This window comes from Cnephaeus nilssonii (genome assembly GCF_951640355.1).
Source record: "Cnephaeus nilssonii genome assembly, chromosome: 1".
In the NCBI taxonomy this organism is placed as follows: Eukaryota; Metazoa; Chordata; class Mammalia; order Chiroptera; family Vespertilionidae; genus Cnephaeus; species Cnephaeus nilssonii.
The window spans coordinates 60,508,386-60,520,712 of record NC_137072.1 but is presented as its reverse complement, the minus strand read 5'-3'; the positions used below and the strand labels follow the sequence as shown (position 1 = coordinate 60,520,712).

Genomic DNA, 12,327 nt, shown 5'->3' with positions numbered 1-12,327 from the left:
ATAGATATTGAGCAAAGTCCTATGGAGGGTAACTGTGGCTCAATCCCATAAGTTCTGGAGACAAGGCAAGTCACATATGTCATTTTTAATGTTGAAATATCCAAATTCAAAAAGGTGAAATTAATTTTAATGTTTTACTTAACCCACTTATATAAAAAGCATTATCACTTCAATGTCTAATCAGCTAAAAATTATTGACAAGATGCTTTATATTCTTCATACTAATTCTTTGAAATCTAGTCTGTGTTTTATACTTTCTGCACATCACAATTCGGACATTTCATATTTCAAGTACTCGGTGGCCACATATGCTGGCTACTGTATTGGACAGAACAGGTCTAGGTGATTCCTCAATTATCCTGATCAGGTTATAATGGAGCTGAAGTCTTTTCATTGCTCCAGTCCTTGGTTAAGGGCAGCCCCTGGGCATGCAATCCCAGGTACTTCAGTGTTCCTTGCAGGCAGACCATCTGAGGAAAGTCCTACAGCCTAGGAGAAATAAGTGCTTCTCTACCAGCTTCAAGTTTTTAAAATCCCAAGGGGGAAAAAAATACTCTGATTGGTCTGATTTGGGTTTTCTGTTCATTCTTTGAACCCAGCTAAAGAGGCCAGGAGAGTTAGCATCATAGTTTGTTCAGTGGGTCTTGTAGTCATGTAAGGAAGAACAATACTTTTCCCTTTATCCTCCTGAGCTCTTAGCTGAGACACCTGTAGCAAAAGACATATTCACGAGAGAAAGACAGGAAGTTATTAACAGGTATACTTCATATATACATGGGAGATACCCAGGGAAAGATGAGTAACTCTCTGAGGTAGTTTTGAATTCAGGTTTAAATACCATCTTAATGGGAAAAGAAAGTGGGGAATGTAGGCCTCTTAAGGGAGAGCAAATGAATTTTAGGGAACAAGAATGGGCCCTTAGGGGACTAGATGGGAGTTATGATAGTTTGTGGCAAGATTTGCCTAGGCGTGGTGTCTTCTAGTCTCCTCTCCTGTAATGAGTCAATCCTCCCTGATTGATGAAACTTCAGGGAAGAGGATTTAAAACAACTGAGTTCCTATTGGAGGACCTGTTTTTAGACACATAAGGGAGTTCAGAGAAAACCTCTCCATGCATATTACTGAGTTGAAGTCAGAAGGCATAATATATAGTCACTGGGGACAATTATGTTATCTACACACCCATCCCAATGTGTCCGCATCTAATTTTTTCTTTAAATAGATTATCAGAAATCCATTATTTTATATAGTATTATACAGTTCAGGCTTAATTTTATACAACACAGCTATTGGTGTTTGAAAGACTGATTTGTTTTTGAGACACATAGGTACATTTCTATTCTGAATTCATATTTATTTCATTGGGTGGTGGTTCTTAGTGTTTGTTTTGTTGTTTTTTTAAGAAATTCCCAGAAAAATAATGTAATTTTTACAAAACTAGACAGGTTTAGGCAGTTCCATATTTGTCTCTATTATTTCAAAGTTACTGTAGTTTCTTGGGATCCACAGTCCCTTTCTGGTCTTCCTGCAGTCCAAAGCTCCCCAGACGTTTGATGATTTAAGTGCATCTTGAAGTTCACACTTTCACGGAAGTCCCCATTTATTTAAATTGTGACTCATTTATCACTCTTTTTTGATGGTATGATTTTATATCCATCAAACACCTCTGCAAGTCTTTAAGATGCCATTGCAGTCAAGCCAATTCACTAATGGAAATATGTTCTGTAAATTTAATTATAAATAAATTCCTGTGTTTCCTTGCAAAGATTAGGGCACTTTACATGTACCAGGAGTGGAGGTTCTGGAATTAGACTGCCTGGGATAATATACCAGCCATGCCACTTAGTTGTGCGACTTTGGGCAAATTACTTTACTCCTTAATGTCTCAGTTTCATCTTAGGTGAAATAGGGATAATAATTGTATCTACTTCCTGGAGTTGTTGTGACGATACAACAGGATATTTCATGTGACTCTCTAATGACAGTGCCTGTCACTTAGAAAGCACTTAGTAAGTATTAACGAGTGGGCAGTAGAAGTAAGATGTATCATGGTTTGAGTTTCTCAGACTTCAACAGGAGGCAATTTATTATATCCCTTAAATGATTTTCCATTAACTCGACTATCTGAATTTCTATATTCTGATTCAACTTCTCTTACATGTTAGAAACTGATGGCAAAGGACACAAGTGTGAAGAAAATTCTCATAAACTTCATGACACAATGATGAACTCTCCTGGTGAACACTATAATATGAACAGCTTTTTATTTCAAGTTGAATACATTGCTTCATCCTTTCCCTTCAACCTTTTATTGTAGTTCCCATAATGACAAAGGACTTGGGGGAGTGGAAAGGAAGAAAAACATCTAGAAAATGCAGTATTTACCTGAAGAACAACCATTCAAACAAGAAGAGATGGAGAGTGTTAAATGATCAGTTTAAGATCCCTGTCCAAACACTAGCACAGAGGCTTGAGAATCAACTTAGATAAGTTCTAGAGAATAAATTCTTTTGCACAGTCTGACTGAATTTTTAAACCCTGCATCAGTGCTAACTTCATAATTTGTGGGGCCCAGCACAAAACGAAACGCAGAGCGTCTTGTTCAAAAAATAGGGGGAAAAAAGGAAATTAAAGGTACTAAAATGTAAAACTTTTACTTTTCTTCCAAGATCTCTCTTTAAATTTGTCATGGTGTTTTTATTTTCTATTTAATGTTGTTCTAACTAAAGAAAATTAGAATTTTAAGTATTAGCATACATTTTACCATTCATCTTTAAATTGTACAATGCAAATTTTAAATGCAAACATAAGCTATTAATTCATAAGCAAAAGAATCAAAACTATGTAATTTCTATTTTGTAGCTCTTATATTCACGTGTATTTAATTCTTACCAGAATGGTGGAGACACTGCACAAAACTAACCCAACTGTTTTATTCCACTTCTTGATAACTGCATGTTCTACTAACACTCTAATTTTAGCCTAAGGATAAGGAAGGACTGAAAGGGAAATGAATTATGGGTTGCCCTAACTTTCCTTTTCTTTCTATATCATTTTCAGTACCACTTGTTGGCTAATACTGAGAAAAATGAGGACTGAGAAAGGGTCTGATAGGGTTCCTTGCTCATCTGTGTTTCTTCGAATGCCATTGCCTTCTTTCTGGATTGGAAGCCAAGTTCTGGTTCAAACGGAAAGTGTGGCCTCTAGGGGCTGTCAATGTCCTAGTTTCCTCAGTCCTAGATGTAACCTACTTACCTTATCCTAGCTTTGAGCCTCATTGAACTCTCACACACCACGGATCCAATGGAATTTTATGCTTATGGCGGCATCTTGAATACCACATGCAAATAGGGTGGCAAGCAATAGCAGACATACTGCGTGTATCTCCTCTGCTCTCACACATACTCCAGTGTTCCGACAAACTTCACTTACAAAACACAGGTTCAAAGAGAAAATTGTTAAGGATTTCAAGGTAGAGACAGCAGCACATTAAACTAAATGCAGGCCTTCTAAAAGGGCCCCATGCAACTAACGGCACTTGTCACACTCTGGTGATGCCGCCCTCCCATATGTAGGAACCAAACATCTCAAATTCCTTGCTGGTTGGGGAGAGACCGTTCAGTGCAACCTAATAATTCACTCCTTCCTTGGTAACAGAACTCCAATTTTATTTAAGTTTTCCAGCATCTTCTGCAGCTACTATAGCCATGTGAACAAGTTTTGGTTAATCAGACATATGAGAAAGTGTTGTATGGGTTTTGGGAATAGCAACCTCATTCCTCATTTCTAGCTGCCTGGAATAATACAACTGAGTCACCTTGGAACGTGAAGATTTGCCGTTAGGATTTTGAAGATGACCTTGAAGGTGGAAGTTAAGTTCCAAAAAAAAAACAGATAAAAGGTGCCTGAGTTCCTGCCACATGAGCCTTGGTTGCTTACCTCAAAGACTTTTTAATGTGTGAGAGAAATAAACTTGAATCTTGTTAACCATTTGACAGTGTCATTACACACAGGTGAAAATTTCTAATTTACAAGAGGACACTCCACTAGTTCACATAGGCTAACAAATTAAGTTAAACAATGTTTAAATACAAGTCTTGGCCTGTCCTCAATTTGTTACTGGGTAGCATGTTTAGAAGCCTCTGGCTGGAAGGGCAACCATTTCTAAGATTCAGAGGTACTTTTTCTCTTTTTCCCAGTTCAGGACTATATTCTGGAGCTCAGAGGTTGCTGACAGATTCCAGATAAAAGCAGTGCTATAATGAAATGTGTTATGACAATAATCCTATATAATAAAGAGCTAATATGCTAATTAGATGGAACAGCCAAAGGACCTTCCCGACGTCCTTCCCGACGACCTTCCTGATGAAGCCAGGGCTGTGAGGGGCTGCGAGGGCCGGCGGAGGTAGCTGGGGCTGCGAGGGCCAAGCCCCTTGCATGAATTTCGTGCACGGGGCCTCTAGTGTAGTAATAATATAACATGTGAATATAACATACTGTAGTTTCCTAAGTAATTTAAATATCAATATCTCCAATAAGCATGAAAAAAATCATAAAAATCCTTATAAGACTACATATAGAAAAGAGATGTCAACCATTAATCTGTCAACATTAAAAAAAAATAGGTCAAGTTGTCTCCTAAGATTAAAGAAAAGAGCTTCACAGACAACAGTAGGTGACTGCCAGAGGGAAGGGGAGTTGGGAGAGATAGAAGGTAAAGGGGGGATAAATGGTGATGGAAGGAGACTTGACTTGGGGTGATAAAAACACAATACAATGTATAGAATTGTATACCTGAAACCTGTATGATTTTATTAACCATCACCTCAATAAATTCAATTAAAAAAAGGAGTTCAAGTTTACTAATACCGCCATCTAGAGTTAAAAATCAAAATTACTATTTCTTATCTAGGAATAGGAGACTGAAAGGTTGGGGCTTGAACAGGTCTGTTTTTGTTTTTGTTTTTTTTCTCTCCCAACTTGTACTGGCTATCCTACCTGTCTTGTCCATTTGTGGAGAACCGCTGGATGACATCTGCCATGGGGCCATCTGGAGTAATTGGGATGGCATATGGAGTGTCCTCATAAAATAATACATGAAGTGCATTCCATTTGCCATTTGTCCAGTCTACGGGCTGTCCTGGCTAAGTAGCACATAGGATGGGCTTTGAACTCAGAAGGGGGGCTCGAAAGAGGGTGGTAGAGAAAAGCAATATAATTACAAGGTCTCTACTTCTTCTCACATGTCCTTCCAGCTGATCCTCAAGGATTGACCTCAGACCTAATTCTTCCCCTTCTGTCTGGTTTATTCTCTTTCCTCAAACTCATGTGATCCACAATGACATTTTATAGGTTCTCCGTCTTTCTCATCCTCTTTCCAACATCCTTCTCACCTCGCTTTGAGTCAGTGGTAGAAAGCAGGCAGAGAAGGTTTGAACCTGGGGTCCCCCATTTATCTTACCATTTTTCTTTATCAAATCACTATGATTTTCTGAGACTCAGAAAGTTATTCACATCTGTACGGAATATGGAATACGGACCTTGCAGGGTGGTCGCAAAGCTTAACCGGGAAATGTATGGTAAAAGAAACCAGCATGTGGTGGGTAGTTAGAAAATTTTCTTTTTTTTTCCTTCTCTCATTCTCTTGTTCTCCATAAAACAGTTAGGAAAATTTAGTAAAAAAGGAAAAATAGGCTCCTTGCATGAGATATTAGCTATCAATAATCTTCAAAGTGTGATTTCATGGATATGACAGTCCATTTTTATTGCTTCTTGTTTTATACCTGAGTGTTCTCTGAGAAAGGGAAGCTCATCAGACACGGTTGCACAGTGGAAAGAAAAGCCATGGGCTGTTGCACGTCCTTGTCATTTGAGACCAATCACTTTCACCCTCGGAGCCTGAGTTCTTCATCCCTGAAATAGGGGTGCTATTCCTTCTCATGCCCACCTCCTCTAAGCTTAGGAGGTTAAAATAGCTGAAAGGATTTTGTAAAGCCTAAAGTAAATACTAGTGTGAGCAATTATTACATTTTGTTTGCTTCATGTCTTACCCATAATGGACATTCAGTAAGGATTTTAAAATATATATTAATCATGAGTTTTACCTAATTAATTTACCTCATAGTCACTGAGTGCTGATTATCTCCTAAGCATCCATCCCCACGTCTTCCAGCCAGGCACTCTATTTAGCATGTTTTGTGTAAGAGATACTTTGCTAGGCTTTGGTGAGGCTATAAAGATGATTAAGGTCCCTCACAAAGTTGGTTGGCAAAGTCAGAACAATAGAGCAATACAGAGCGTAATTAGTACCAGGTCGAGGAGCGTGTGCAGACTAAGGACATTGTTTGCGGTAGGAGCTCAGAAAGGAGTAATTGATGTGTGGAGTCCAAGGCTTCACAGAGATGAGGTATTTGAGACGTTATATTTTTTGTAAACAGAATGCGGGGGGGGGGGGGGGGGGGGGATTCTAGGCAAAGATCCAGAATGACAAAAGCATGGATATAGAAAAAAGCAAGTAGGAAAAGGCAAGTTGTTCATTGTGACTGGTCTGTGTGTGTGTGTGTGTGTGTGTGTGTGTGTGTGTGTGTGTGTTTGTGGTGTGATGCCTGTAATTGTTGGTGAAATGCAGCTGTAAAGATCAATTAGAAGCAGATCATGGAGGGACTTAAATTATACACAAAGGATTTTTTCTGTAGTAATAGGCCTACAATCATTACAGAAAGTATGTGATGTGATCACAACTGTGTTTTCTGCAGATAACTCTTAGAATGACTAGCGGCCTGGTACACAAATTCGTGCATGGGTGGGATCCTTTGACCTGGCCAGCAATCGAGGCCTATTGCGGGGGGTTCAGCCAGGTTGTGGGGAGTGGGGCCACCGGAGGTTGGCTGTGGGAGCAAACTGACCACCAGGGGGCAGCTCCTGCATTGAGCATCTGCCCCCTGGTGGTCAGTGCATGTCATAGTGACTGGCCAACCAGTTGTTCCAGTGGTAATAGTCACTTAGGCTTTTATATAGATAGATAAATTAGATATACCAGATATTAGAGATACAAACATGCGAGAGGTTATTGCAAAAGACCTGAACTAGGGTAGGAGTGGCAGAGATATAAAATGAATAAAAAATGAGCTGCTGCTGATATGAGCCTACATCCTTCAGCAGCTAATTGGTTAGGGTAGGTTTTTCCAATGGGGAGGAAATATAAGGTGAACTGGAATTTTCTAGATGGAACAGTTGTGAGGATGTGCCGTTAACCTGAAGAGGACACTAAAGGAGGCATCAGGGACTAAAGAGGGGAAATTAAATAGGCTTTCTAGTCAAATTGACTAGCTTTAAAATTCTGCCACTTACATGCCATGTAACTTCAAACAAGTTACCAAGGCTCTTTGAACCTTGATTCCGTACCCACAAAACAGGAATTATATTAATACTTATCCTATATGATTGATGTAGAGGATACATGTTGCTTATCTCCTCAGCAGAAAGATCTGCCAGGTGATTGACTCCATCACCTGGCATCCACAGTGACTGGCTCAGGGGTAAACCTGTGACCCAGATTTGGCCATTGAGGACACACGACTAAACTTGCCACCTCAGAGGAGATTCAGGAGCCATGAGGTACACTGTGTGGAGCCTGAAGAGGAAGCCCTCATAGCAAGAGGCAGAGGAAAGGGATACAGAGAAATGGAGTCATTAGGACATTAAGTCATTGTTGGCAAGAAGCAATTCCTGCCAATCATCCATGCTGACAGACTTTCAGTTATGACTGTCAGAAGACGCTAAATTATGCTATCAGAGCAATAACACCCTCCTCTCCCTCAAATCTCAGGGCCTGACAGCCACAAAGATTCATTTCTCACTTTTGATCCATAAATTAGCTGCAACTCTGCTAAATTACTGTTTTAATCTGGGACCCAGGCTGATGGAGTAATCTCTATCTGGAAACCACCAGTTGTAATAGGGGGGCAAGGGCGGGGAAAGAGAGTATGAGAATAAGTACTGGCTCGTAAACCATCTGCCTGGAAGATGCTTCCTGCTTGCACGTCATTCCCAGAATAAATTCATGTGCTCAAGCTTGATGCCATAGGAAAGCGAGGGGCAGCAAATATTTTAGAAAAATAATAATGCTATCTATCAGTAAACTTCTGTTCTGATTAAGCAAGCTTAGGTCATATTTTCTGTCACTTGCAATCAAACCTGTCTTAACTGAAAAAAGCAGATTAAAAAATTAAATTAGACATTTTATATGAAATTGTCAACACATGGTAAGCATTCAATAAATGGGAGCTACTATTTCCAAGTGCATGAACACAGCTAAATGGATAATTATATCTTTCTCAAGCACTAAAAGTACAATCAATTTATTTAATTTACCTTTTATTTACTTAACTCACTAACATGTATTGAGTTCTTTTAATGTGGTAGACACTATACTGTGTGGTAGTGACACAAAATGAGCATAATACATTTACATTGTAGTTCAGTAAATTTTTTAAAAAGTAATAACTTAATACGAGGGCTCAGTGTCTTAGGCTGATAATATCAAATTCTCACTGTTGTGTCTGAGGAAAGTAATACACATTTGGGAAATTTCTATTCAGAAAAGGGCAGATAATTTCTATTCAGAAAAGGGCAGATAGTAAATGGCATATTATTAAATGGAGCCAGAAGTATGAATGCTATTCATTTACTTACCACACATCAACCCATTTGTCCAATACGTGCCTACTAGCATCTACTATGTGCCAGGCACTCTTAAGAGTGAAAAACATTTATTCCCATCTTGAGAGAACCTAAAATGTAGTAGTAATGAGAGGTGAGCTGAGAGTACATAAAGAATACTATAAAAATAAAACAATAATGCTGATGATGGCGAACACTGTCAGTCACCAATGACCTCCATTTTTTGCCAAACCTAAAGATCAACTTGTTGGACAAACAATAGACAGAGTTGATCATTCCCTTCTTCTTCACTTGCTTCTCACACACCAGCCCTCCTGGGTTTCTTCCTTCCTAGGATGGATTCTGTTATATGCTAGCCACACCCAGCCCCTGGGCTCTCAGTCAGCCAGCCATCTGGCTTCCAATATTATCTCTGCACTGAGGACTGCCAATACAGGACTCCACCCCGACTTCTCTCCACAACTCTGAAATGGCTTATCTTATTGCCTCACTTTATATCAAGCATCTCTCAGTTATTACCAAACTGGACTCCTGATCCACCAGTCCCAAACTGGCGCCTCCCTCAAGGTACCCCCTCCCAGTAAAGGGTACCACTATTCACCCAGTTGCTCAAGCCAACTTTGCAAAAATCCTAATTCTTTTCCTTCTTTCCTCACATTTCCAATCCAGCAGCAAATCTGTGGACTCTGGCTTTCAAAAAAAAACATCTTGACTGTGATCATTTCTTCTCTCCTCCCCTCTAGGACGCCACTTTAGTGCCAGCATCATCCTTGTGACCTGGACTCCTGCAGCCGCCTCTCCTGGCTTTTCTGCTTCCATGTTTATTCTCTGATCTTCTACACAGCAGCCAGAGTGATTCTTTTAAAACTAAGGTCAGACCATGTCACTTCCCCGTTCAAAACTTTTCAATTGCTCTCCCTGCAACCTCTGCCCTTAGATATGAGCATGATTCATTTCCCAAGTTCCGCCTTTTTAGACCTTCTCTGATATCTTACCAAAAACAATAGTTCCTTCTGTCCCCACCCTCCATTCCTTTACTGTTTTATTTTTCTTCATGTTGCTAAGTAGCATTAAGTTGTTTGACCTTATGCTAAGTATTTATCTGTTTATGAATAGGGGAATGTAAGCACCATGAGGATTTTGCATTTCTAATGCCAAAAACAGTTGAAGGTTGGCACTTGGAGGCTTTTATGAAAGCACTCTAGGGATTATTCTAACACGTTACTAATGAGCTACTACATTGTCCTGACGTATTAGATTTGCTGTGTTACTGTCCACATTTCATAGACAGGGTAGGTGAGGCACAGCATCTTTGTCACCTGCCCCAAGTCCCACAGCTCATAAGCGGCTTAGCTAGGATGTCCATCTGGGTGTTTTTCCTGAGAAAAGCGGGGGTCCCTCTCTGCTCCTGGGCACTTGTATGGGGAGGCGTCCGGATGACGTAGTGCGCCAAGACAGCCCTCTTTGGGGCGAGTTCCACAGCTGGCTGGCTGAGACCAGGGCGGGGCTGACCTCCGGTCACTAACCTCTGGGAGCCGGAGGAGACCTGGCAGCCAGACCTGGGCAGGCGGCCAGCGCGGGAGCGGGATGTACTTCTGCTGGGGCCCCGGCCCCGGGAGGCTGCAGCGCCGGGGACCGTCGGGCAGAGCCGAGCTGCGGCAGGCGGCCAGCGGGGAGCGCCACTCGCTGCTGCTGCTGAGCGACGGCACCGTCCACGCGAGCGGGGACAACAGGCGGGGCCAGCTGGGCCGGAGGGGCGCGCCGCGCGGGGACCGGCCAGGTGAGCGCGGGACGCGGGTGCGGGTGCGGGTGCGGGCGCGGCGCCGGCGGAGGGGGCGCTGGGAGCCCTGGGTCCTCGGCGCAGGAGCCTGGAAACGGCGCCCCGCGTCGGCTGAGCGCATCTTCATCCGTTTCGCTTTCCCAGACGCGCCCCTCGGGTTAGTTTCGGTTTCCAGTTCCTCCTAAAAGAAAAACTGAAAGCGAAACCGTAAGTGGAACTAAACTGGACCGCTTTCCAGAAGGGTGCTGTGGTCCCGCCCACTTTTCTTTCGAGACCAAGCCTTGTCTGCGCGAAGCTCTCAGGAACAGTGACCTTGCAAATGTGGTTTTTTGGGTTTGACACCTCTGTCCCTCAGCAATGCCCTAGGGCGTCTTTTTTCTTTAAGTTAAAAAAATATATAATAGCATTTGTACTATTACTAATTGTAATATATAATAGCATTTTTACTATTACTTCACACCTTCACTGTGTTGTAGAAACACAGGGGAAGAAATAGCCGATAGTTCCAATACCCAAAGACAACTGCTAATTTTTGATGCATTGCCTTTTTGCTTTTTTTTTATATTTTATGTATTTAATTTTTATTAAATCATGTCATTATACCGTTTCGTAAACCCAGTATTTATATAATTCTGTACATTGCATTTTCACCGAACATAATATCATGAACTTAATTGCCTTTTTATTACATATTTTTGAAAATATTGCTATATTTCAAAATTATGCTATAATTTGAAATATGCTATATTTCAAATTATAGCATAACATTCCAGGCTCTTAAATTATTCTCCTTTTGTTGAAATTAGTATGTGTGATTTTTTTTTATTAGGGGCTTTTATAAATAATATTACGATTGACATTAGTGTAGATAATATTTGATGAAGTTTCTGGTTCCTTACTAAGAATAAATTCTAAGAGTTGTGTCTGGGAGGAAAAACTTTTCCTCTACCCACTTAGTCGGGAGGATCTGCAAACTTAGACAAGAGAAGAAGCATACAATCTTATCAATAGTTTTGGTGCATGGGAGTTCACAGGAAAGTTAAGAAGTCCTGAGATTCAGGGACTTATATGCAATTTAAACAATAATAAAGCGTTTGGGCTTTGAGGGATATTCAGTTGTGAGGAAGTGACTTGGAAGTATATGGGGGGAACTAATGGAAGGCAAAGGTTAATTTAGTAAGGATTGTTTATACAGACTCAGTGCCAGCTCCGGTGATGAGTCACTCTTGCAGGGGGACACCTTCACAAGGAAAAATTTATGCCTGCTGTTAGTTGGATAAGGGGAGGGAAGAGAACTCTTCCTGCATCTGTTGATTTGCAGTTGCCTTCTGCTCAAAATAATCCTTATGCCAAAGCCGCACATTTTGGGGTGGCACATCCTGATTCCCTTCAGGTGGAAACGAGGGGCAACATGATAATTAATGCCCAAGTGTTCTTCTGAAAGATGGTACTGATTCAGGCTGTTTTCCTGAGCAGGATGCGAGGGTAATTTCTTTCTCGGGTCCTTGTCCAGATGGATTCGAAGAATGAAGCCACTGGACAAAAGGTGGTAGATGAAAAGGTGGAAATTTATTGGAAGCAAATACAGACTCCCACGTAGGAAGGGGATAGCAAGGGGGTAACCCACTAAGCTCCTTTTTTTAAGGTTTATAAAGGCTGCAGTTCTTTGTTTCTTCACACTGCCTTCTTTGGAGAATATCAGCTTCAGATCCTAAAACCCCATGTGGTGACCCTTTACCTCTCCCCCTTCAGTGGTAGAATTCTCTATCTCCTGTGAACATTTGTTTCCCTCTTTCTCCCATTTTTCGGCATTTCTCTATCCCCTGTGAGAGTTTGTTTCCTCTTTCTCCCCATACCCTGTGGCT

The 12,327-nt window shown here is 41.1% G+C and overlaps 1 protein-coding gene across 1 annotated transcript in view; it reads left to right on the top strand.

Annotated features, from left to right (window-relative positions):
• Nucleotides 1-10,115: 10,115 nt before the first annotated feature.
• The window catches only part of HERC6 (HECT and RLD domain containing E3 ubiquitin protein ligase family member 6), a 65,742-nt gene continuing 63,530 nt past the window's right edge, over nt 10,116-12,327 (top strand). The window contains exon 1 of the mRNA XM_079783698.1: nt 10,116-10,462. Coding sequence (XP_079639824.1) covers nt 10,270-10,462 — 193 coding nt within the window. The 5' untranslated portion in view covers nt 10,116-10,269. The remainder of the gene's footprint in view (nt 10,463-12,327) is intronic.